The 24,111-nt window shown below is 54.7% G+C and overlaps 11 protein-coding genes across 11 annotated transcripts; 3 read left to right on the plus strand and 8 right to left on the minus strand.

Annotated features, from left to right (window-relative positions):
• Window positions 1-85: 85 nt before the first annotated feature.
• On the minus strand, window positions 86-1,305 carry G647_00198 (uncharacterized protein; the record flags this gene model as incomplete). Its single annotated transcript, XM_008723601.1, has 4 exons — window positions 86-279; window positions 346-463; window positions 540-1,138; window positions 1,191-1,305. The coding sequence occupies 4 exons, from the start codon at window positions 1,303-1,305 to the stop codon at window positions 86-88; spliced, it is 1,026 nt and encodes a 341-aa protein (XP_008721823.1).
• A 1,214-nt stretch (window positions 1,306-2,519) lies between these two features.
• On the plus strand, window positions 2,520-3,163 carry G647_00199 (uncharacterized protein; the record flags this gene model as incomplete). The annotated part of the gene is made up of 2 exons (XM_008723602.1): window positions 2,520-2,570; window positions 2,660-3,163. The coding sequence occupies 2 exons, from the start codon at window positions 2,520-2,522 to the stop codon at window positions 3,161-3,163; spliced, it is 555 nt and encodes a 184-aa protein (XP_008721824.1).
• Window positions 3,164-4,230: 1,067 nt separating this feature from the next.
• G647_00200 (uncharacterized protein) lies at window positions 4,231-4,526 on the minus strand (the record flags this gene model as incomplete). Its single annotated transcript, XM_008723603.1, has 2 exons — window positions 4,231-4,298; window positions 4,364-4,526. The coding sequence occupies 2 exons, from the start codon at window positions 4,524-4,526 to the stop codon at window positions 4,231-4,233; spliced, it is 231 nt and encodes a 76-aa protein (XP_008721825.1).
• Window positions 4,527-6,208: 1,682 nt separating this feature from the next.
• On the plus strand, window positions 6,209-6,836 carry G647_00201 (uncharacterized protein; the record flags this gene model as incomplete). The annotated part of the gene is made up of 2 exons (XM_008723604.1): window positions 6,209-6,353; window positions 6,406-6,836. 2 exons carry the CDS (start codon window positions 6,209-6,211, stop codon window positions 6,834-6,836), a joined length of 576 nt encoding a protein of 191 aa, XP_008721826.1.
• Window positions 6,837-7,005: 169 nt separating this feature from the next.
• G647_00202 (uncharacterized protein) lies at window positions 7,006-8,244 on the minus strand (the record flags this gene model as incomplete). Its single annotated transcript, XM_008723605.1, has 3 exons — window positions 7,006-7,174; window positions 7,233-7,782; window positions 7,854-8,244. 3 exons carry the CDS (start codon window positions 8,242-8,244, stop codon window positions 7,006-7,008), a joined length of 1,110 nt encoding a protein of 369 aa, XP_008721827.1.
• Window positions 8,245-9,921: 1,677 nt separating this feature from the next.
• G647_00203 (uncharacterized protein) lies at window positions 9,922-10,579 on the minus strand (the record flags this gene model as incomplete). The annotated part of the gene is made up of 2 exons (XM_008723606.1): window positions 9,922-10,248; window positions 10,310-10,579. The coding sequence occupies 2 exons, from the start codon at window positions 10,577-10,579 to the stop codon at window positions 9,922-9,924; spliced, it is 597 nt and encodes a 198-aa protein (XP_008721828.1).
• Window positions 10,580-11,989: 1,410 nt separating this feature from the next.
• Window positions 11,990-14,456, minus strand: G647_00204 (uncharacterized protein; the record flags this gene model as incomplete). The annotated part of the gene is made up of 3 exons (XM_008723607.1): window positions 11,990-13,787; window positions 13,855-13,973; window positions 14,034-14,456. 3 exons carry the CDS (start codon window positions 14,454-14,456, stop codon window positions 11,990-11,992), a joined length of 2,340 nt encoding a protein of 779 aa, XP_008721829.1.
• Window positions 14,457-16,892: 2,436 nt separating this feature from the next.
• Window positions 16,893-17,613, minus strand: G647_00205 (uncharacterized protein; the record flags this gene model as incomplete). The annotated part of the gene is made up of 2 exons (XM_008723608.1): window positions 16,893-16,916; window positions 16,966-17,613. The coding sequence occupies 2 exons, from the start codon at window positions 17,611-17,613 to the stop codon at window positions 16,893-16,895; spliced, it is 672 nt and encodes a 223-aa protein (XP_008721830.1).
• Window positions 17,614-18,185: 572 nt separating this feature from the next.
• G647_00206 (uncharacterized protein) lies at window positions 18,186-19,276 on the minus strand (the record flags this gene model as incomplete). Its single annotated transcript, XM_008723609.1, has 4 exons — window positions 18,186-18,686; window positions 18,749-18,879; window positions 18,929-19,100; window positions 19,160-19,276. The coding sequence occupies 4 exons, from the start codon at window positions 19,274-19,276 to the stop codon at window positions 18,186-18,188; spliced, it is 921 nt and encodes a 306-aa protein (XP_008721831.1).
• Window positions 19,277-20,894: 1,618 nt separating this feature from the next.
• Window positions 20,895-21,848, minus strand: G647_00207 (uncharacterized protein; the record flags this gene model as incomplete). Its single annotated transcript, XM_008723610.1, has 1 exon — window positions 20,895-21,848. One exon carries the CDS (start codon window positions 21,846-21,848, stop codon window positions 20,895-20,897), a length of 954 nt encoding a protein of 317 aa, XP_008721832.1.
• A 1,264-nt stretch (window positions 21,849-23,112) lies between these two features.
• On the plus strand, window positions 23,113-23,907 carry G647_00208 (deoxyribose-phosphate aldolase; the record flags this gene model as incomplete). Its single annotated transcript, XM_008723611.1, has 1 exon — window positions 23,113-23,907. One exon carries the CDS (start codon window positions 23,113-23,115, stop codon window positions 23,905-23,907), a length of 795 nt encoding a protein of 264 aa, XP_008721833.1.
• Window positions 23,908-24,111: the final 204 nt, after the last annotated feature.

Consider the following 24,111-nt stretch of genomic DNA (forward strand, 5'->3'; position numbering starts at 1 on the left):
GTGCTCGACGCTTGATGGCGTCTGTGCCCCTCACAATGAGAGTATGGGGTATAGACCTCAACATCGAAGCCGTTGTTCTTCGGTTCTATGTATAAATAGGAACCTGAACGCCCTGGACGATTTGGGCGCCAACCTTTCCCGTCACATCCTCGCGAAAGCCCTTGTGCCTCGCCATGACCCACTCCCCGACCGTCAGCTGCTTATCAATAGGAATGGGCGAGTTGCTCGTCGCGATTTGCACAAGTCCGCTGTCGATGGGTCGGAGCACAGTATCATCACCTTGGAACATCATAATGTTAGCTCCTCTGCAAGACTGAATATGCTCCGAATCGAGAAGCTACGCACCAGGTTGCGAGAAGTAGATCACTCCCAGCCTGGCAAGGCCCTTCTGGTCATCGGGTGGAGGAATCACTCGATGGATTGAAGACTTGAGCAAGCCTCCTGTCAATGCGCTGAGGGTATCCTACAATAGCATATATCATTAGCGAACGTTGTAGTGCAGTGCATCACCACGTGGAGTAGGTTGGAGGATGACATACCGCGACGTTAACGGTGATGGAGGCTGGGTACGGTTTGACCCATTTCCAGGAATTGTCTGCCGTCCGTATCTGAAGTCCAGCAATCGGCTGGCGGAAGAGAAGGGTGAAAGTGCCAAAGTCTGTATGCCCTCTAATGGTTTCTGTAACGGGGCCTTTCTCTCCCTTGGATGCGCTAGGGTGTTGCAGCATGTATCGCATGTGGCAGTTGGACATGGCTTCTTCGTTGTGTAGCTTCCAGAGCGCTTCCTCGTCCTCAAGTTTGAGAATGATGGCTGTCAAGACCAGCAGACGGTAGAGGATGTGGTAGTGAAGGTGGCGGCAGAATTTCTCGATTCTCTCCTTGTACTCGACGCACGGCGGCGGACGCGGCCTGTCTTCGAAGCAGCTGTTCCATTTGGGATCATCGTAGAGTTCAACGTTCTCTCGCTGACCTGGCCCGTTGCCTCTGAGCTGGAAACCCAGTGGTCCGCATGGCAGGCTGTGGTTTCGTTCGTATTTTTGTTTCTCCTGTTCGGGGAGCTGGAATATCTTGGCAGCAAGTGAGAACTGGTCGTTGACCTCTTCTTGGGACAGGCCGAAGTTCACAAGGTAGAAGAAGCCTATCTTTTTGAATGTCGTCGTGAAGCTGAGCAGCAAGTCGTTGCTTTCCACCTGGTCGATCAAAGTCTGATAAGTCTAGCGTCACAAGGTCTGCCCAGTCCAGTTTCGCAGTTATCTCTGGAATGGATTGGCGGCTGGCACCGTCGGTGATTGCAGGGGCACCCATTGTTTTGAACAAGCAGTGTGAAGCGTTATCGTTCGTGATGTAGTTCCAAGAGAAGGCTAAGCGTTAGAGTGTGGCTTTTGTTGACAAGACAGAGTGAGATCGGGAGCTAGATCCATATATGCCCTGATCAAGAAAGTGACAATTGCATCGGCTCGTATTGCGGAGGTGGAGGTGGAGGTGGGGGTGGAGGAGGAGGAGGAGGAGGCCAAAGAAAAGCTGGAAGGCGGATTGTATAGAGATCCACGAGGCTTGCAGCTAATGGTCCGTCGGGTGTTGCCTCGTGAGCAGACTGGTTGCTTCCCCTCCTCTGGAAAGGATGAAGCGAGTACGCCTAGTTGTAGTCGATCTGCGTGGTGGTCTCAGACAAGTCAACCCGCGGCGCCTACCTGTATGCGCAATGTTTCTATATCATGGCGGCGCAGCCCTCATGTGCAATGCCAGCTGCAGAGTGCTTCGTGATGAAGCTGGTATTTTTCAACAGTTGTAAATGTAGAGGCGACTCATTTGTTGGTAGGAGAGGCTGGTCCTGTAGAGCAAAACGATGCACATTGACATGACGACAAGCAGTCGGGAGTCTGGCATGCCGACCTGAATGACAGTTACCGGTGGTATCGCGGCCACATCAGGCGGTAAACGATAGGGGCAGGACAAAACTGCCTTTGCGTCGAGGTCGGGAACATTTTTGGCCCCTGGCCGCAAGGCGCTTCACCCGCTTTGTTTGGCTGCGATCAGCGTTGACGTTGCATGAGTGGGAGGAGAGCGCTCTCTGAAAGCTCAGTGAAGCTCAGCCAAAGGCTCAGTGATGCTCAGACTAAAGCGGCCTTCGTTGACCCTCTAGGATCAACCAGTTCATCGCAATCATGTTGTTCGTTCTCGAAGACCTCGTAATCTAATTAGGTAGATGTGAGCAGAAGGTGAATTGGAGCGTGAGAGGTTCCAAAGTCATCGGATCGGAAAAACATTGGCGACGCGCGAAATCAAGCAAACCCCCGGCGAACCAGATGATGTCTTGTCTCGCGTCAGAACTTCGTACGAGTATCACCCTTGGGTGTCTGCTACTGCTCAGCTGTTCGGCGCTTTGAAGAGGCTTTCGATACTTTCCTTCCCACCCCATGAAAACGTAGACGCTCCCTCAGAATGAGGCCACCGGATGTATGACAAGGGCGCCGCTTGCTTCAACCATCACACTCTCATGACAAGGGCATCGCGCCATCATGGGAGTCTGCCTCTCCTGTCTGGGCCTGCGTGGTCACAACCAGGCTGACGTATGTAAAGCTCGGTCTTTTCTCTCCCCCATCACCACCCAAACTCCCCAGGCAAGAAGAGGAGACTAATTTTTCGTCACATTATATAGGCTGATCGCCAACGACTCCTCTACGACGACTACCCTTCGACCCAACATTACGGAACATGGGGCGCCGGCCACACGATCCCGCCCGAGAACCTCATGTCCCCTGAAGAGATCCAACTCGAACAAAGCGCGCTAGACAACATCTCGCGAGGGCTCAGCGATCACATTGTCGAGATATTCCCTCATACCCTGGCCGGCCGACCTCTCGGCATGGCTGGCTCGCAACAGCTTGTCAACGGCAATGGGGCCCCGGCCAGTCATATCATCGGTGGCGATCAGAACGGCACGGCGCACCCATCTTCACAGCATCACGATATCTTGCTGTCCCTCATCCCGGGCGATAAATCGAAGCGCTCGATACGGATATACCCGGCCTCACGACCGACGTCTAAAAGTGGCCAGTCGCTACGGAGCAAGAGTTCCATGACTGGCGGGATGAATGGTACAAATGGCAGGAAAAAGGAGGATTCTTCGATCCTGGTCACGCTGGATGTGAATCTGCCCTGATTGATACGGCAGCGGTCGCGAGAAGAGGGCCGACGAGAAGGGGGCGCGTTCGCGAGTCACGGCGATGTATCCGAGTTGGCTCTTCAAAACCTCTCTCACTTACTGATGGGAATCTACTCTATCCAGCGACGGATATCAATTGCGTCGTCTTTCTGCTGGACACGTCCTGGCAAGGTCTCCTCGGAGCGAGCCGATACCGGACATGGGGGCTTGTTATACTCACGGATGAACAAAACGTGGACTTTGCCGGAGAGCGATCTCAAGCATTCGAACTCTCCGCAGTCGACGCCTTCATATGGCAGGAGACACGCAAGTGACACGCCAAATCAGCAGCGAGCAAATAGGAAGCATGCGTGGGCCGACAGACATGCGGGTGTGTCTAATGGAGGCCCAAAAACAAACACTGGGGAGCGATATAGAGGGATTTTCATGCGCAAGCACGCGAGTTCCTAGCTGGTCGCGATATCACGTTGATTTGAAGGCAGCGACGCCACTTTATGTATTACAGTTCAATCAAACATTCCATGAGAGCAAGAACAATTGCATTTCCTGTTACTAGCCTAAGCAAAAGGCTGACTATCTGAAGGACTTTGGGGGTATCTCTGAAGCTGGATGATGCGGCCTCGCTGTTCGCTCGCTGGGAAACCGAAGCGGTTGGGGTATCTCAATTTCAACTGATGGCTCAAGGGAAAGCAATATTCTCTGTCCGGCCATTCCGACCCATTAGTCTGATTGTTGTGGTATGGATTGTTTCATTAGCTCGCTCTGCTGAAAGGAATGTGATTGAACTGAAGGAGGGGTATCGTTTGTTTTTGCAAGGTTCGTGTCAGCGCCAAAGGGGTATAATGGTTGATTAGACGCTGGTCGACTGGCTCAAGGAGAATACCGAATTTGCGCGAGATGGCATGGGGGGTGATCTGCGTTGTCGACCGGGTTGAGGCTCAACTGACGACAGGAAGCCTCCAAGTGGAAAACTGTCGCTCTCCATCGAGGATTGATTCCATGTCGTATGGCTTGAGCTCCTGAGCCATCCATCAAGCACCGTAACCGTTCCGATAGGCCGCGATCTACTTGGCAGCTGGAGTGTTGGCCGGCGCAGGGTCGGCAGGTGCGGAAGCATCGACAGGGGCAGCACCTGCGGAACAGAAACATGTCAGCGTAATCCGCGTGGAGGAGAGAAACGGACGCGTGTCTACTCACTAGCAGGAGGTGCAGCCGGGTCGCTGGTAGATGGAGCGGCCGCGGTGTCTGTCGGGGTGGGCTTGGGCACAGCGGCAGCAGTTCCATTGGTATCAGTCTTGGTGCCAGCAGTGCTGCTCTCCTTGTCCTTCTTGCGCTTGAAGAGGGCCTTGATTTTATCCATAGCGTCGAGGGCTGCGATTAAGAGATTGCGGTCAGAAGAGTACGGGTACCGGGTGCGTGTGGGAACTAATTCGGGCAAGCGGAAGCAGTGTGGAAGAAGAAAGAGTTAGAGCAGATACGTACGAATTCCAGGCATGTGGACTGAAGTGAACCGGGTCTGGGGAAGATCGGGATTAAGTAGCTGCGAGCCTGCTGGGTGCGGCAGGAAACGATGTTCTGTTGGTTTCGATAGGAAGCAGGCGGGATGCAGACGATAACGACTTCCGGCCTAGGTGATGCTAGTCACAGAAGAACAGCACGGTGACTGGACAGATCGACGTGACGCAAGAGCGATGGCTTGGACAGTAAGATGGCTCAACAGGGCAAGATGGTATGTATGTTTCCCTCGTCTCGTGACGGCACACAGGGCGGAGGATGAGGTGAGGGTGGAGGATTGGATGCGAATCGCACTCGAAACCGGACTCGCGTCGCAGCGAAATGTTAACCTGACTGGATACGTGATCAAATCTTATGGTTAGCAAGCTCGCCCAGGCATCTGCCGGAAGCGAGAAACGTAGCCTGATGCGCGCGGACTTGGTCGTCGCTCTGAACTTGAGGTGTGCGCGCCAGTGAGATTTGTATAGGGTGAGGGCCTTAAAACCGCCGTCGGTCTTTTGGAGAAACCTTGTTGGAGGTGTTTGAGGAGCTGCTCCTCGATGCTCATAGGACAGAGGGGGGAGCTGCATTCGATCTTCGAGTCACTTGCGCAGGTTTCAACCGCTGTCCGTGACTAATGAGATAAGCAGGACCATTGGCATGAGCCCCGTGATGCTCGCTGCCTCTGGCCAAGGCCAGTCCTGGCAACTGCAAACATCCGCTGTCTCCGGCGCAAATCACGCGTCCACAAGGTTCCTGGCGCCAATAAGATAGGCTGCCGTTCCAGCTCTTCGGGCCTTGGAAATGGGATTGTTTTCCACCATGCTTGGGCAACTCACCTGTGGTGATTCATAATCTCGACGTCCGGGCATGAAACTGCGGGTCTCTGACCCTTCGTTCCACGATCAGTGGGTCGTCCGAGAATTGGACTTCACTTCGTGGTTTAAGGCGACGACGACGAAGGAAATGGGAAAGATATCAATTCGAAAGTCAGACTGGGTACGGAGTAATAATGTGTAAAAAGCTCTCCCTCCAAGGACCAAGATGCGCGGTAAGGTCCCGGGTGTGCTTACAGAGTATGCTTACGGGGTACGTTACATTCGTGCATTCACCACGGTGGACATGCTCTATGACGTGTCTGCTGTCTTTCTCATCTCGATGGACGCGGATGACTGTCTTCACTCGGAGGACGTCCGCATGCATCTCAATGGCTTCCCAGAGCTGGATTGACAGCAGCGAGACACCATCACTCTTACTGACAAGAGCAGTGTGTTGGGGCGTTTGATTCCTCGATGGCGCTGCCTCCAAGCTGTGGAATTGGTTTCCGCTGATTATTGGGGAAGATGACGAACAAAAACATCTCCCCGCACACGGCGAGGATCGGTATCTGATGCGGTCGACAGCGGGGTATTTCACCTCGGTGCTGGAAGAATAAATAATCTTCGCGTTGCGCCTTGCTGAGACTCGCGAGGGCGGTTGAGTGGTTCAGCAACGTCCATTATATACTGACAGACCAGATCCGAACAAGCAAAATCCCAGCCTGACACCATGCGTCTCGATTATGTGCCGAACCCGCCCACAAACCTGTCCGCAGAGGACCAGGAGGTGCTCGAGCGGGTCAAGGCACGTCGGGGAGCCATGGGCCTCATACCGTTGGACTTGACCTTGTTGCATGCGCCCAAAATCGCAGATGGTGTGTCTCGAAAAGTGACGAGTCAGGAACAGATCGCTAAAATGAGATACAGGCTGGAATGCTCTCCTTGGAGCCGTGCGGACAAAGAATTCTCTGCCAGATGACATCCGCGAGATTGCCATCTGTCGTCCTGCTCTGATCAACAAGGCCTGGTTCGAGTGGAACGCACATGCACCCATCCTCCTCAAATCGGCCGGTTTCACAGAAGAGAAACTGGCGGTCGTGAAGCAGCTGCGTCCAACAGGAAAAGGCGCATTGGACGATCGCCAGTGGGCTGTCCTGAGATACGCTGATGCCATGACCCGGGACGTCTCAGTGCCTCAAAGTCTGTTTGACGAAGTCAAGGCGCAGGGCTTCAATGAGCAGGAGATCGTGGAGCTCACGGCCACCGTTGCGAGTTATAATCTGGTCAGTCGGTTTTTGGTCGCACTGGACGTTGGCGAACAGAACGATAAAGCTCCAGATTGGGCCTCGAAACTATAGTTGGGTGCTGGTACCATTATATACTACAACTGCGCCCATGAAGAACCTTGGGCTTGCATCGGGCCCATAGTGGCAATTTGATACAGGTCCTTCAAAAGCAGCCCTTGCAGGCACGGCTATTGGCCCCATCACCTCTTAAGCCAGTCCGAAGCCCAATTATTCCATTTTTTCAGTAAGGTGATACCTTTGTGTCCACATCGGTCTGCTGAAACCTGAGTTGACACCAATCTCCACACGAGATCGGTTCGTACTTGGCCGGGTGGTCTTCGTCAATGCAACTCGGCAGGACTCCGCATTTCTCGTTGAAGTTGAAGCCGAAGAAGAACGGCATGGAATACCTCGTGAACGTCAGCCAGTAGGACCTAAAGATGACAGGACCTGGAAAGTGTGACATACCTGTCAACGGTAGAGCGGTTGTACACTCTGTGAACGGTCGACTTCATGCGATCGTTCGTCAACCGCATCAGATAGTCGCCGATGTTGACCACAAACGTGCCCTCGAGCGGCGTCGCCTTGATCCACTCGCCCTCGTTGCTCAGCACCTGCAACCCACCGTTCATATCCTGCCAGAGCAACGTGAAACATTGCAGATCGGTATGCGAGCCAATCCCGATATCTTGACTCTTGGCCGCTTCCTCCGCCGACATGGCGGGATAAAAGTTAAACACACCGTCACTCCCCGGGTACGTCGTTACCGAGTCGAAGTAGTCCTCCGGCAGATCGAGACCAAGCGCGAAGAGCTTGACGAGCCGCCGAGCCAGTTTGAGGCACTCCTGCCAGTAGGTGATGCAGCCGTCTTTGAAGCCCGGTAGATGCTCTGTGCCTTCCCACACGTAGTTCTCGCCCCGGATGTAGGGCTGGACTTCGGCCGGTATAGCATTGGGATCTTTCGGTTCAGGGTCGTATTGTGGTTCGTACCGCCAAGAGAAGGATTCCCGATAGTCCACTACGATGCACGGTCAATATATGTTACTGTAGTGACTGGAGTTCAAATCACTCAGGGCGATCGATACTGACGTCCTTCTGATGGACTAGCCATCCCTGATCCGTTGCCTGCATACCCGTTGTACCATTTGCCCTTGTGCTTGGACACGAGCAGCTTCTTGTCGTCCGGTTGTGCGAAGAAGGCCTTGGACGCGTTCAGGGCTCCTTCAATGGCCGAGTCGGGGATGCCGTGGTTCTGGATATAGAAGAACCCAGTATTCTCCGCGGCGACTTTGATCTTCTGGGCGAGGGCCTTGCGGGCATCCGCGTCTCCGTAGATCGGACTGAGATCGATCAAGGGGATCTCGTCCGCCCGTGCGTCACGCGCTGCCTTTGTCGACACATTGCGATACACCGGGCCGTAGGCTGTACGGAGCTCGAGCTTGGTGAACTCTGGTTGCTGGAGTTCGGTTGTCGTCGACATGACCATGGTTTTGCAGTCTCGTCTGGGGCTATGCAGGCACGTTCTGTACTGGTCTCAGAAGCATGCTGGGTTTTGTTTTCCCAATGTCTGATATACCGTGATTTATCCCGGAAGGTTCTCCTCCCTGCTGACGAGATACCCTAGGCAGCAACTTTCGACTGGTCCTTATCCCACCACGCCTACTCACCGTGCAGTGCGTACTTGTAAAACCAACGCTTCACGCTCACGCTCCTGCCTGTCGGTTGCCGGCGAAGGCCGAGAAAGTCCCACGTAAATGAGGTATGGGCCTACTGTCATGATGGGAGAAATGCAAGAGAATCATTGACCATGGCGCCGATCTTGGACGGACTACTCCGAGAAGGGAAGCTATCATATTCTCGGCATCAGGACACGAAAGCTTATGTATCCCTGTGGACTGTAGGACCTGTAAGAGAATGCCTAGGTGCTGGGGCTACAGTAGATATGGATCGAAGGAGTCGCACTTTTCTTGACCTCTTGAGGATCTTCAACCCTACTCGAGAATCAAGAAGCAAGCTCCAATCTGATACATGTTGCAGCCTAGCCATGTCGTTTGACCCGCAGAGTTCTAGAGCCCACGATGACTGATATACATCATACGGTGGTCATCGAGCTGACCCTTGTTAAGGCCCTTCATTCCACGTACTCATGTATGATCTTCGCAGCGTTCGCTACCTGCTGGCCTTACACTTCGCCAATGGAAGGACCAGTCCCCTCTAGCATCAAACACCTCCTATAGAACGACCCTTCAGTCTCTTTCCTTGTGCGCCTCCAGAGGATTCAGACATGTGGATAGGTATCCTTGTCGTGTTGAAAACCGATATCGCGAATGTCCGCCGCTGTATCGTCTTGAAATACCATGTCCAGCTTGTGAGTCCCAGGCCTTGATCATCCCCAATTGCAAGCAGTCTCAACATGTATGGTATTAGCATATGCGCAGACGGGAGCGGTGAATTGGAAGGTCTATGTATGCACGTGCTGGAAGGTCGAGATCAGCAACCCCTGATGTGGTGGTTGTTCTATACTGTGGCACAGGTCCTGGTACATCTCTATCTGCGCGGCAATCAGAACCTGACATCTCTTTCCGCTAATTCGGGTACCCGTACTTCCTAGCAAATGAAGGTGCTTTCGAAAGTCAGTGAGCCTTTCTCGATACTTCGCTCCTTGTTCTGCCCTATCGAGGGAACCGTGGTGGGACTTTGGCACCACTGGAGCTGCGAAGCTAGGAAGGAGGACAGTGCGATGGCTGGAAGGAGGAGCATTCAAGAGTGGAATATCAAGGTGCCAACAGCACGACAGATGAGGCTGGAAGCTGGTGGCCAGCTGTGACGAGAGAGCTTCTCTGCGATCGAGAGGTCCGACGAGCCCCGGCAGAGGATCAGGCCTGGCTTGAAGCTTGTGACAGGAGGCTGGACGAGCCGCAGCGTCCAGGCTGCATGGTGGCGGACAAAACACAAACCCGCCATGGCAACTCACTCACGGTGATGCTTCTTGAGCTGATTGTAAAAGAGCATCTAGGTTCTGCATGTAACCGGACGCCTTTGTTCTCTGGCCCTTCGCAACTCCGAGCACACTTCAACCACCCACGGCCTTCGCAGCTGTATCTCCAGCTCCAGTTCCAATTCATGCTCTCTGTGCTGCACCATATTATCTCCTTTCTTACTGCGCCTTCTCCATCCTCGCCAGCGCCTGCCTCGCCGTATCGCGCATGAACTTGGCCCCCAGCCACTCTGGCAAACAAGCCATAACCCCAACCTGCAACCCATGCGGCCAGTACGGCGTACAAACCACATGCCCGCAGCCTAGCTTGGCCAACGCCTTTGTGGCAAAAGTCTCAGCGTCGGGACAGAACAAGCCCGCCATCGATCCATCGTGGCCCGCGTTCGGCGTGGCCACAGCTCCCACGATCAGAGAGTGGACATCAATCTCGAGTCCCTCGCCTCGTAGCTCCGCATCTAGCGAGCTACTCCACCGCGAGACATACGCCTTCGCAGCCGAGTAGACGACCAAGTACGGCGCGGGCAACAACTCGGCAACCACTGCTAACGTTGACGATTGCCGCCCTGTGCCGCCGCCTCCTCTGCCGCATCAGCAGATCCTTGTTGCCCCGTCCCCGGGCCAGCACCGGGATCAACACCCTCGTCATCTGCGGCATGAATCGAGCGTTGAGGTTGATCAGCGCGTCCAGCTCCGATGCCGACCTCTGCGCGACGGTCGCCCACGCACGCCGCCGCGCACCACCGCCCGCGCTGCCGGCACCGCCGACGTTATTGATCTGAATCGTGAGCTCGAGACCGTCCACGACATCCAGCACCATCTTGTCGGTCTCGTCAGTCCAGCAGGATGCTGCCATCATCGTGGTGTCGATGACAAGCAGCCGGATTTCCCTTTTGGGGTGAGCCTTTCCCAGCTTCCCGGCCACACGTCGCAATTTCTCCTCGTTGCGGCCGTGGATGATCACGTTGAACCCCCGCCGGCAGAGGTCCTGCGCAAAAGCTTTGCCAATGCCGTCACTCGCCCCGGTCACTAGGGCCCACGGCTGGCCGCCGCCGGAGGGGGGCTTGTATTGCGAGAGATCGGACGAGTAGAGGACGTAGAATTGCAAGACTCGGATGGCCTTGGCGCAGATATATACCAGCACGACGAACTATAGATATGAGAAAACGGTTTGGAACATGGTAGAAGCAATGCTGTGTTGCGTCTCCCTCGACAGTCGAGAAGATCGAGTGATGGATGGTGGAGGTCGGATGTTGGATGTTGGAAGTTGATTTGACTATCCACTTCCACAATGTACGTATGTACGTATAGATATAAGATGTTTGTACAAACGAGGATCTCCACAGCGTAAGTACCTAGGCGTGTGTATATGCATGTATGATGCCTGTACTGTACAAACGAGGCTCCCCACAACAGCAATAGCCGCAGCAGCAGCAGCCAACACAAAGTGTCGGCGCCCAAAGTGTCGGCGCCCAAAGTGTCGGTTTGTGATCCGCGCCCCGCCCTGCCTCTCTGCATATGTATTCAACACAATCAGGTGTGCCCCGCCTCTTTTGTCAGAAAACGTCGTTGATCAACGAGCGGGTCCTCGTTGTTGGGCGGGAGATGTCACGCGATGGATGTTGGCGTCAGCGGCCCTGCCTCACGACCGGTGCCTACGAGGCCTAATAGACAGGGCGTCGTTTGTCGACGACGATATGAATGAATTGTCGTGGTGTGTAGGAGAGACGCCAAATATATCTCAGAGACTCCTCGGTCACGTCTTGTTCATGACGCTGTACCAAGGAAGGGGGTACACGACTCTCGCCGTCGATAATAGGTGTGCCGGCAGCTCAGATAGGCGTTCTCTAGTCTCGTCAGCCTTGGCTAGGATGTCGAGAAGTGTGTCCTGGTGGTTGGCGGCGGCGGCGGTGGCGACGGTGGCGACGGCAGCAACGATAGAGGCTGGAAGGGAGGCTGCTCCAGTCAGATGTAATATCGGTATGTGTTAGGTATCACGCATTGTCTACAATGGGTACGACGGGGATAAAGAACAACACGTAGACAGTCGCGTTCTTTGAACGTAAATGCCATTTAGGCAGCCGTTGAATGCCAACGGCGTCGTCGACGCTCATGCGTCCTCGCAGAACGCCAGCGACTGTACATCTATGTACAGGGTCGCCCCCCCTCCCCACCCCCTCCCGTCCCTATGCACCTCCTCCCCACCGAGGCCAAACACCACCGCCGCCGCTCACGTGTTCTTCGCAAAGAACAACACGCCGTTCAACAGGCCATTCATCATGACCTGCTCCATGTTGGGGACGGCGACCACATCGTGGCCACCGTCACCCACCGCGGCAGCAGCGGCACGACCCTTCGCCTGGTCGATCATCGCCAGGAGCACGTCCGCCCACGGCTCCATCCTCCCCCCAAAGAACCACTCGAGACCGAAGGTCCGATGAAAAGCGTCGGACTTCTTCTGAAGTTCCGCACGCAGTTCATCGAGACGCTTCACAGCGAACTCGGCCAGTGCCCGAGTGCTGGCGTCGGTGGCGAAGAGGCAGAGAGAGGTCGTCGCGAGCGACCAGGTGTGCACGTCGAGAGGGTTGTAGCGCGGAGCAGCCGAGGTTGCCTGCGCGTCGCTGATGAGGACCGTCGTCAACTTGTCAGCCCAGGTCAGAGCACTGACCACGGGGAAGAGTGGCGCAGAGGCACCAGGGGGCAGGTATGGGAACGGGGCAATGATCAGCTCGAGAAAGCAGTGAAGTTGGCTCGCGATGCTGGTATCTCGCAGAGAGCCGCCGTAGAGACTGAGATGGGTGTCGAAGTGTCGTTGAAGGAGGAAGCCACCGAGAGCACGGATCTCACGGGTGCTTTCACCTTCAAGCACAACGTGACAGAGCAACTCGATGAGGTTCGAGCTGCTGGCGATGTAGGCTGCCTCGGGTGTGGTTTTCTTTGCGTCAAAATCTCGGACGTTGACGGGGTAGTTGGCTGGGACCAGACCAGACGCAGGCAGACCGACACCTAGGGCGTGGTATTGGATCATGACACCGAGGCAATTGTGGGCCTGAGTCACCTCATCGGGATATGTGGTTTGTCGTGGTCGATCGGCGACAGAGGTTGGAATTCCAGCATTGTCGGTGCGAACTTGTTCGAGAACGAATCGGGCTAGTGGGAGCATGACAGACTTGGACAGGGGGGAACTGTTTTTCAAGAGCTTGACGTGATTTTCCGCGCCCATCGCAAGCAAGGCCATAGTCCAAACCATTGTGAGGTTCTCCTCTTCAGTGCGGTGTAACGCGGTTCCGGTACCCTGAGCGAAAAGATATTGTTGCAGGGCGTCATAGGTTGGGAAACGATCAGACTTGAGGCTCTTTCTCGGCACATCAATGGCTGGGTCCAGTGTCATGTTCGCGTCGTGGTTACCGTTGACTGTGGGCGCGGCTCGAAGGTCTGGCAAGAGTTCAATGGCGGTAGTGAAGGCATGCTGCATCACGGGATCTGCTTCGGAAACGATGGCGATGACCTTGCGAGAATCAGGAAGTAGCGCGACCAGCGGATGGTATTGCTGGTAGTAGTTGCTGAGGAAAGCATCGTCCAGGTTCAGAGCCTGTACCGCCGGCATGTCGTCGTCGGGTGCTTGAGTACGCTGGCGTTTGGAGGGACGAGAGCCGAAGATTTCGCCGAAGAAAGATTGAGAAGGATCGCGAACCTGAAATTTCAGATTTGGCGCCTCTTCAAGAAATGAGGTAGGGAAGGACTCGTGCGGCGCGATTGCAAGACTCCCGATGGCTCGAGATCGAAGAGCGGAACCAGGTGATTGAGCATTCCAACCGACGCTTGGAATCCTATCGCGCTGATACTCGACTCTTGAAAATGGGTTGAAGTTTGCAGGTGCAGAGAAAGACGGGGCACGGTTTTGAAAACCAGAGCCAGTCTGGTCGTCAGGGGAGAAGCTCTCGGCGAACCCGCCTTGACCAGCGTCGAGAGACTGTCGCTGCTTCTGCTCTAGTCCTTGGACTCTCTCGGCCAACTGGCTAATGTATCTAAGTCGTGTGTCAGTTTCCTCGCGACAACCGCGTTGATGGACAACATCTGTCTTGGTCCACTCACCCTTTGCTTGGGCCACGCTTCATAGGCTTCCGCTCAAACTCACAGTTGACGCCGGCCTTCTGACAGTTGGTGCAAGTCTTTGGGGTACCGTCAGCCTCGGTGGGCGCGTCACATTTGACCTGGAGAAGGAAGGTCAGTATCAAAGCACGCTTGTCTGAGTTTTTGAGCGGGCACGGTACCTTCTTTCTGCGACACTCATCACATGCACGAGATGCCTTGGAGCGCTTTCGCTTGTCTCCAGTCTGGGGCTCTTGCGGTGTGTCAGCAGACGCATCAAGGCTAGAGCGACCTCCAGTGGGCATGAATGCAGGTTGACTTGGTGTTTGGGGAGGGGCCATTGCTGGGTCAAGCACAGATGAAGGCGCGGCGCCATTCGCGTCGATAGGTATGTTGTTGATGTTCCCATGCTCTATCTTCTCTTCAGAGGTCGCCGCATCTTCCAGCTGTCGTGCATAGGTGGGGAGGTTGTAGCTGGCCGACGGGTTCGTCAGCTCAGTGTCGATGGGGTAGTAGGATGAACCGAATTGCGGAAGACCTGAGCCCCCGAAATTGCCTGTCGGATCGTTGGAGTTTTGGTCGCGTCCACTGCCTGGGCCCGCCATGATTTTTGTGAGTGCAGAGGACGCAGAAAGAGATGATGCCGTCGATCCGGAAGATGGTGGTGGTGAGAGTGAGTTACGATTGTCGCAGCTCGGGTCAAGACGCGAAAGGCAGTTCGGCTAAACACCGGGCGCACTTTCAGCCCGAATCAGCTGCGCCTTCGGCTCGCTTGCCTCACCGGACATGCCCTGAAATGGCACCAGATCTGGGGAAAGCTCCTCTAGAGCTGGCTGCTGCCGACTCGCGTGGCATCCTAGCTGCCGTTAAGGCTGGAGAACCGATTGTCTACAGGAACGGCTGCACTTTTCACCGAAACAATGGGACAATGTTGACATATCGGTCTAGAACATGGTCTACCAATAGCCCGGGCGACTGCACAGAGCCTCATGCGGTGTCGTGAGCGTGAGGATACTGTAGCTGTCGCAGATGCTCCAGTGGACATCCTGCTGGGTGAGCCGCTGTCATAGCCCCTTGTAATGGCTAATTAGCCGTCGCAGGTGCAAGTACAAGATAACCGTCCCCTGATTACTATATATCAGAGCACAGAAGATAAATATGCTGTCGTAGTGTGTGTGCGCGCAACCGGCACATCCTACGCAGTACAGATCGTGGACATTGGACGTCCGCACGACGAAGGAATCCAAGCCTACACAGTAGATCGATTCAGAGCCTTGAAGTGGCTTGGAAGGCATCAGGTTTACTGGGTACCCCCGGGAACGACACCGGCGCAGAGGGAGACCTAAGATCGCAAGAATTCGACTTTCATCACAGCACAGATCTCTAGATATCGAGGACATGTGCTGTGTAGAACAACAGATATTGATTGTCGGAAAGTTACTTTATTATCAGCACACGCATTTGCCGTTGGAATTGCGCCAGCAAAAGTGTGAGACTGGTCTGGTTGGGTGTCCAAGCCAGGGAGTCAAGAAGGATTTTCTTGCCCAGGACTAAATAATGTAACTACTTTCCAAGACGCACACCATACCCCGTACATCGGTTAGGTACTCTCTAACGTGCTCTGTAGCACATACTGTCACCGCCGATCTGCTGGTGTGCAGGCCGAAGATCCATACCCCTCCCAGCATGCTCTGCGGGTGCTTGCCCTGCAGGGCTGTTCTTGATACCCCCATTCTCGCATTCAATGCTTTTCACATGATGAGCGAATAATTACGACACTGTGGTCTGCATAAGGGAGGCAGCAGGTGCCAACTCTCATGCACGCCCGATGCGTGGTCAAAGACCAAGAAAAGGAAGAAGACCAATAGAAGATATGTGAGCAGGAGAGCGGACATTGCAGCCGGCCCAGAGTCCACCACCTCGCATGCAACCCACGCTCGTTCAGCCACCGTCCGCTTGCCCGGGTACCTTCTGCGAGCACCCACAGAGACCACTTCCCTCGGTCCTTGCACACAAGAGGGTGTCATGCCCATGCGAGGCTATCGTACTCTGCATGTCTTTCCCAGAATTCCCACTTCCCACCCCGTCCCGTCATCCGCATCAGCTGCTGAGGAGACATAACGTAAGTGGTAGCCACGCTGTTTCGGGCCAAGGCCACCATTGAGATGCCAAATGGCAGCTAACTTTGAGATCCTTTTGTCCAGATGTCCTGTGTTCACAGGAGTGGCCTCTCGTGCTCGCATTGAATCATACGAGTCGCGCAATGGGTCGTCGATCGCCGACGTGTTCGCTTCATGAGGTCAGCCATGGACAATTTGTGGCGCTCGAGTGGAGTGCCACTTTCCAAGTTTTAGCTTGTGCAAGCCGCGTCTGCAGCCAGCGTCCACTCCGCCAGTGGGCGGTCAGGGGGGCCTGGTACGGGAGGCTTGCAGCGCTGCTATGGCTACCCTTGGCTGGTCGAACCATTTCCTGTCCAATCTGGGTTTCAGGTCCTTGAACCTCCTCGGCGCCCTGCACGGTGTCCTCATTGCGCAAGAAGAGCGTGTCGAAGCGATTGGACACGACGCGTGACCCTTCCACCCTCCTCACCTCTGCTAAGGGTAACTCTACTGTGTCGCTATCCCCCCGGTCCACCGTCCGCAAGCTGCGACCAAGTAACTAGTCATGCTGCGTGACTCGGAAGTCGTCGCTTATACCTTCTTCCAGTGCCGCTCCCCATTTTTCTCTGGGAGAGGGCTTCTATATTTACTGTTTCGGGTCTGCTGGCTCCATTTTGCCGACCTGTTCCGCGAGGGGAGAAGCGATAATTTTTGCTCTCCTGTCGCCTCCGGTTGGCTCGGCGCTCAGCGGAGTCTGCGGTAATTTCACGGCTGACAGGATCATTATTTGTCTCAGTCATGCTCGCTTGGGCGCTCCTGGGCGCGCCTTCCCTAGCTGCTGGATCGGGAGATGGGTAGGGGGGCTATCGTACGATCCTCCGCTCCCCTCCCATGCGGAAAGCGCCCTAGGGGATGTTCTAGCTCGAGACCGCTGGCTGAGCGTTATCGAAAATCGAGCTGAAATCGCTGCAAACTCGTCAACCCGGTTTCGGCCTAACTAGAAGCACACACGTACCTTCCACTTCCCGCCCATGACTCCGCAGCGGGGGCAGCCGCGGCGCATCGGTGCGAATCCTGGTTGGACAGTGACCACAGGACTGCTGATGATCTGTCCGACGCAGTCGCTGCAGACGCCACAGACACACTCGGTGCAGGCAAACGCATTTTTGAGGAGCCACGGCCGTCCACACGACGCGCAGTAAATTTCCAGCACGTCTGATTTGCTGCCGAACGAAGACGACTGCGAGTGCTGATATGGGTGTGAATGGTACTGCAGCGGGCTAGTGTTCTCGTTAGACGAGGCCGACGTAGGCAGGCCGGATCCTGAGATGTGGAAGTTCTGACCGGACCCCGCACTCTCCAGTGACTCGACGGAAGGGAAGGGCTCGGGGTCGTTTGGACCTAGAGCATCAGGTGGCGGTGGAGTCAGTGTGCGCTGCAGCGGAGAGGCATTGTACTGCCCATGCTGGCCTTGCAGGTGATGGCTAAAGGGCCGGAAGCCGGGCGGTAGGGACGAACGCTTGTTCGCACCACTCGAGATGCTGTCCGCGGCGGATAGCCTACGATCGACCGACGTGGTGGGATGGGTGGTGGCGGTGGTGGCCGCGCTGGCCGCGGTGGCGGCAGCAGTCGTGGAGGGCGGAAAGTTTGGCGACTGCGGCATCTGTGATTGAGTGCCAAGGGCATGTTAGCAAGGTTGATTATCGATAGTCTAACGCAAAAAAGGAACCGGAAAGTGAGGAGGTTGGTGTACACATTAGAGTAGATTAACTGAGGGTGCATAAACTTTTTGGTGACAGACCCCCGGCACATGGCTTTTTTTCAAGGCGCCTGGCCCGATCGCCCCAGAAATTCGTTTCATCGCCCGCATGTGGCCTGACCGACCCGAGAGAATAAAAAAGCAACTTGCTTTTGCGTCTCTCGCGCTGGCAAGAATTCGCTTATCGGACATTCGTCATCCGCACATTGAATCTGTCCGTCCATGAAGCCGTGGTCCTCCAGAAGCATCAGTCAAGATCTTCCGGGATTCCCACGGCCCATAACCAGCGACCGACCAATGCAGGATTTCCTCTTGCCCGAGAGAGTGAACTTCGCTCGCGTACGGCTATTGGCCTGTCGTGCGGGTAGAATAGGACATGACCGTCGTTCGTTCGTTGTTGGTTTGGCAATAATAGTGACAGCAAGATAGTACAACACAATAATCCCTTCTGGGGCCTTTTCCACCGGGGGGTACATCTACAGAATTTCGATCTCTTGGCAGCAGCAGGTAAACAGAGGACAATCGAAAAATGTCGTCTGACTTACGGGAGTGAGATCACGATCATCATCAGCCTCTGTAGCACTCGTCGCAGCCTCGATCAGATCTTCCCATCTCTTGCCTTGAACCCACGCGGCTGTAGGTGGTTCGGCAGACATTGCCTTGCGGCCTTCGACACTCAGTCGTCGGGAAAACTCCTTGGACGAAAAGTCCCTCGATTTTCCGCGTTCGTGTTTGCCTTTGCGAGCGTTCTGCCCCATAGATGGCTTTCGCGGTCTCGGCAGTCGCTCGCCGCGTCGTTGGATGGGTGGTAAAGAAGAATATCGGCTTCCCGGCGACTGCAGAATCGAGGGCAGGAGCTCGCGTGTACGGGAAGGTTGGAATGGTGGAAGCGTGTCTTCGTGGAAGGCAGCACGTAATGATGGTAACTCGAGCCCCGTCGATACGTCGCGCTTGTAGTCTGAATCTGGGAACACATCCTGAGGTGGAGAATGAGCACCGTCCTGAGTTTGACCGACGTCCTCACTCTGTGCATACTTACAAAATCCGAGTCCCAATTGTGCATTTGCGTCAGGGCAACAGCAGCATTGGCCGCGGCGGGAGGCTGCACAGCCAGAGCCCCTGTGCCCGCCCCTGCATGTTCCAGTAGAGAGGCACTGTCACTCGCATCGACTGCTTCTCTTAGTTTGAGGGCAAGGAAGGGGTCATTGAGCCAACATACAAGGGCCTCTTTGACCAGGAAGCGGAGCGGCACCCGTCTGCACTTGCGGACGTTGTGAAGGGGGCGTGCTGATCATCAACTGGAAACTCTCCTCGGTTGCCGGCAGTTTTGGAATGTAGTGGTCTGGATGGGCGCGTCGGATGTGTTCTTGCATCGACCTGTAGCGTTTTTCCTGCGGGCTCCGAGTCAGCGAAACTGCGACGCGCGCGATTGATTGGGGGAGAGGCGCACCCCAATGCATCTTTTCCGGCACTGCGAGCCATCTTGGTTGAACAGCGGACACACAACCTCATTTTCAGCATCGGTTGACACAAGAAAAGAGCCGGTGAGCGCAGGTTTGGGCGGCATGACCTTTCTGCGCTGGCCCTAACCGCGGGAGGGGGTTGTGTTAGGAGAAAAGGACGAAAGTCGGCGGCATTGATCGGACAGTCCACAACAAGCTTGGCTGATTCGAGCTTGAAGGGAACCGACGTAATAATGGGTCCGCCTTCACATGACTAGCCGTTCGGGTGAATTAGGGTCGACGTGAGTGCACGCACAGCAGAATCAACTGCGAACCCGCCCGAGAAGAAGTGAACGCAGGAGAAAGGGAGGTTGTCGTGAAGAGAAGGAGAGTGATAGGTAAGGGCAGAGTGTTGGTGGGATGAATTTGAAGAATGAAAAAAGAGCTTGAGCTTGAGAGAGGGGTGAACACCTGAAGCTCTGTCGCTTGGGGAGCTTGCCCTGGTTGGTTCTGGGTGAACGGGGTGCTGTAATTGGCAGTGGTAGCTTCCCTGGGTATCCGTGCTTTCCCCTCTCCGACGCTCAGCAACATGCAGCTTCCCAAGCTGGGTGCAAGCGTCAACGCTCGTTAGCCTTTTGGCGTCCAGCTCTGTTACTGTGCGAGTGTCACGGGCCAGACAAGCGCGATTCGGGCGATCCCAGCACCAAAAGCAAGCTTGCCCCATGTCTGACGATACCAGTTTCTTCCCAGAAAGCTCTCGCATCCCTTCCACCAGGAACCACATCAACTCCTCCAACCATTTGACATTTCACTCACACCACTCAAAGCTGCCAACAAAGCTTCCGATCGATGACAATCCTTCTGCATTACCGCTTCTCTAACTGGCTGGATTCTCCTTGGTATTCAGGTACTCTTCCAATCATGGCACCCTTTATCAGCTGGAGTTCCCCATACTCACCTCATCCAAGGTAGCTTCTTTATCCCGCTTTTCTTTCACCGTTTGGATGCCCGAGATCGATGATCGTTTGCTCAGTTGCAGGCAGAAAACCGCATTGCCCGCCTGCCCGTCAACTACCTAGTAACATGTGGATTCACAACACCGGCAGACCAGAGCTTCGACAGCTACCCACAATCAATTTTCACAAAGTTTACTTGGGTGCAAGCTGCCGCCGTCAAGAGCTTGAGCTCCGGCCAGCTGAACCCAGCCGCATGCCCGGTGTGCAGGCAACCCTGCAGCATACCTTTATCGAGTCCGGCTTTCACATCATGCAGCTCCTTGCATGCTGTCACATTCGGATGTTTCCATCGTCTTCCTAGACTACAACGAAGCTCACGCTGCACTGCAATAACCTGCAAATCCTCCAGCCGAAGTGGTCGTGGTCGCGAGATTTTCAAGTAACAGGCAAAGCAGGTTGAATATCACTTTATTTCCCACGATGAGTTCGACCACACTGCCTCAGTCGGTCGCTTAGAATCGTCTCCTCTCACCGTTGCAAAGCTCAACTCTTCGTCTGCGTCTATCCTGCACCACGTTTGAATCTTACACCAATCACATGAGCCTCACAGTGCCCGACCAGATTTGACACTGATATGTCGGTATAGCCGATGCCATTTTTCTTACACGCCATGGCTGACCCGACGCTGTCAGCCTCTTAGAGTGTAGCCCTCATCTTGCGGCGCGCGTGTGCAGACACAACACCAGGAAACAAGTGTAGTATTTTCTGGCTACTTCTTTGGCGGTGCTCAAAAGCCCTTCTGGTACCTATGCTGGTCTGTGGTCTCCATGACTTCAAATCGCATTCCGACCTCGATATGACCCTCATTCCTGGGACAACACAGCATCCCAAAGCAAGGTTTGAACTTGATACCTTCGTCGACTCTTCGGTAACTGACCAACAGATCCCAAGGTTGGTGAGGATGCTTCTCTGCCGTGTCCGGATCGACGTTGGGCACAGTGCAACGAGCGCATCTTGCAACCACGTCGACATCAATGGCGTGCAAATTGCCACCGGTAAGGGTTGTCCAGTACGAGGAATCTCCGTTGATACGCACTGTCTTCCAGGAATCCTCGGACCAAGGCTCTCCGCCTTTGATAATGACATTCGGCCGGAAACGTTCGATTGTGATTTCGCTCTCGCCCGTCTCCTTTAGCCTTGAATTCAGCTCGGCAAGCGACGCCTCCGAAGCTATCTGGATAGGTAGGACATCTGGAAAGTTGACGCTCTCCGTACGTCCCAGACGCTTGGGGTCTCCATTTCCCCGACATATTCTGGGCTCCGGGCCCTTCATCACCAGGCGTACATCTTCCTGAAAGAACTCCTTGAACAGACCCAGCATTTTCGGGTCAGTATAGGCGTGAGCGTCCGTGATATACTCCCAGATATCGACCGAAGCGTCCTTCGTGTTTGCTTCGAGCCATTCCTGGCTAGGATGGATGGGGACTTTGACTTCCTTATCCTTATCATGGCCAATGCTTATGATGAGACTGTCGGAGTCGTGGTCAATGGCGGTGTTGATCAAGGTCATTTGTGGCTTGGTGCGGATGGTGATGAATTTGTTCTGGCTGTCAATGAACATCCATCGCCTGTCCATTTCGAGCCCCTGTCTGGTCAAGTGCGCCGACTGGAGCTGTATGCCTCGGCATGACTTGATGGGATAGATCCTCAGGTCCGTGATCTCGGACACCGTGTATGTCATTGTGCTGTTTTGTCGAAACGGACGACTGGTGATATCAAGGCGGCTCTTCGGTGGTTGGGTATTTTGGGGCTGCGTGGCTTCAGTTTCTTATTCTTAAATTTGCAGAGAATAGAAAAGGGGAGAGCGCTGCTTGATGTACCTATTCGGCAATCGTGTGCGCCAATTGTCTTTTACAATTTTCAACGCTGCTTCGTGATGTAGACGATCCAAAAAGAGGGGGAATGAGGCACGGGACCGGGATCTTTCGAGCAACGCTAGTCTGCGAGCAGGGGGAAGTCCGCCCAGGTCACAAATACGACCGTTGTCTTTTCACCCGAGAAATATATAGACACGCTCAATTGAACAGCAGCGTCTGCTGTCGACAGACTTCAGACCTTTCTCTCTGTTCGCGGTTCGAGTCCCGCGACAATGGACACGTCATTGAGCTTGTAGCGGCAACAAGAAATTGCCAGACAAGGTAATCCGCGGCTTCACGCCCTCTTTGGCTACTTCGAGCGAAGGACAATATTTCGATTTCTCCGAGGGTATCATTCGAACGCATCGAGTGTTTTTAACTGCCAAACATGCAAGGCTCCTTCTGGTCATTGCCAGCGAGCTCATATTCGGCCCTGGCACTGCAACGTTGGCTCTGTCTGCTGAATAACCAAGTCGTACCAGATTGTAGGAGCACAATCGCACAGCCTTCGAGGCAATGTACCTCCCAGATATGGCCTACTGGCCACTAACGAATCATTGATGTTCGATTCAACTCGCCGATGTCCGGTGCTTCGCCCTGCGTTCTACATAGGCGGTTTCTACCGGAGTCAGTATCTCTACCGATGCGCGTCTTGAATTATCCGTGGACTGCATACAAGAACACGACGAAAGTCTTATTTCAAGTCCACCCTCGCATTGTTCTTGCTTCAGGGGTCACTGTCGCCCGTTACATGGACAGTCAGGAGTCACCTCCCCCTAAATGCGCGATCGCAAGGTGAGTAGCTGTTCCGGCGATGTCTTGCCGCCGACCGGCTCGTCCAGATCAGGAAGCCTCTCCGCCTCCACTATCATGACGATCGTTAAATACGGCTTGGAAGTCGACGACAATGACAGTGACTTCGCGAAAGTAGAATTCAGCCCATCGCAGGAAGTGTGCATCAGCGTATAGCTCAAAGACCCGGCAGCAAAGCAGGCAGCGTCACTTGCACTCTGGACTATTGGAGAACCGACTGGTGAGAAACAGCAAGAAAGCCGACCGACACAGTCGAGACGTCAACTCCAACGCAACATGTCCGAACCATCGACAATCACGGTGACGTTGTCACAGATCGCCAAGATGATAGACCACTCCTTACTGCACCCCACCATGACAGACCAGGAAATCCAGGACGGCCTCGAGATTGCGAAAAAGTACCAGACGGCAACTGCATGTGTAAAGGCGTACGCGATCCCTCAGGCGAAGAAGGCTCTGGCAGGATCAGGCGTCAAGGTCTGTCCGGTTATTGGCTTCCCGGCGGGCAACAGCACCATTGAGGTCAAGGTTTTCGAGGCAGAGAAGGCCGTTGAAGCCGGTGGAGATGAGATTGACATGGTGGTCAACATTGGCAAAGTCCTCTCCGGCGACTGGGACTATGTGACCGAAGAGATCCGGGCGATCAATACCGCGGTGACCAAGATGGGAGCCATCCTCAAAGTCATATTCGAGAACGATTTCCTGCGCGACCAGCACATCGTCAAGTTGTGCGAGATGTGCTCGGCGCTCAATGTCGCATTCGTCAAGACTTCGACGGGTTACGGATTCGTCAAGCAGCCCAATGGCATGTACACGTACAAGGGCGCTACGGTGCCCGCGCTGAAGCTCATGAGGAAGCACTCGAGGCCTGAGGTGCAGATCAAGGCGGCGGGCGGAGTGCGCACGTTGGATGACCTGCTGTATGTCATGTCGATTGGTGTTACCCGGATCGGAGCCACTGCCACGGTCGCTATGCTGGAGGAGGCGAAGAAGAGAGGTATTGGTGAAGAGCCCGTCGAGGTCGAGGTGAAGCCCATGGGGGAGGCTACGACGAATGGAGCGGCATACTAGGGCTTATGATAGACTGATCCGGCGGACTAGCACTCTCGTCAAACCAAGAGCACGAACTCTCAAGTCAGCTGCGAGCGAAATAGATACATAACACGAAGCGGCCAACTGCATGTCAAATCTCTGTGCTCAACTGTAGACTGCGAGACCGGTTTCCCCCTGGCCGCCACGGCTGCATCTTTTGCGGGGAGCGTCGAGCGCGCATGT

The sequence above is a fragment of the Cladophialophora carrionii genome (genome assembly GCF_000365165.1).
Source record: "Cladophialophora carrionii CBS 160.54 unplaced genomic scaffold supercont1.1, whole genome shotgun sequence".
Classification (NCBI taxonomy): domain Eukaryota; kingdom Fungi; phylum Ascomycota; class Eurotiomycetes; order Chaetothyriales; family Herpotrichiellaceae; genus Cladophialophora; species Cladophialophora carrionii.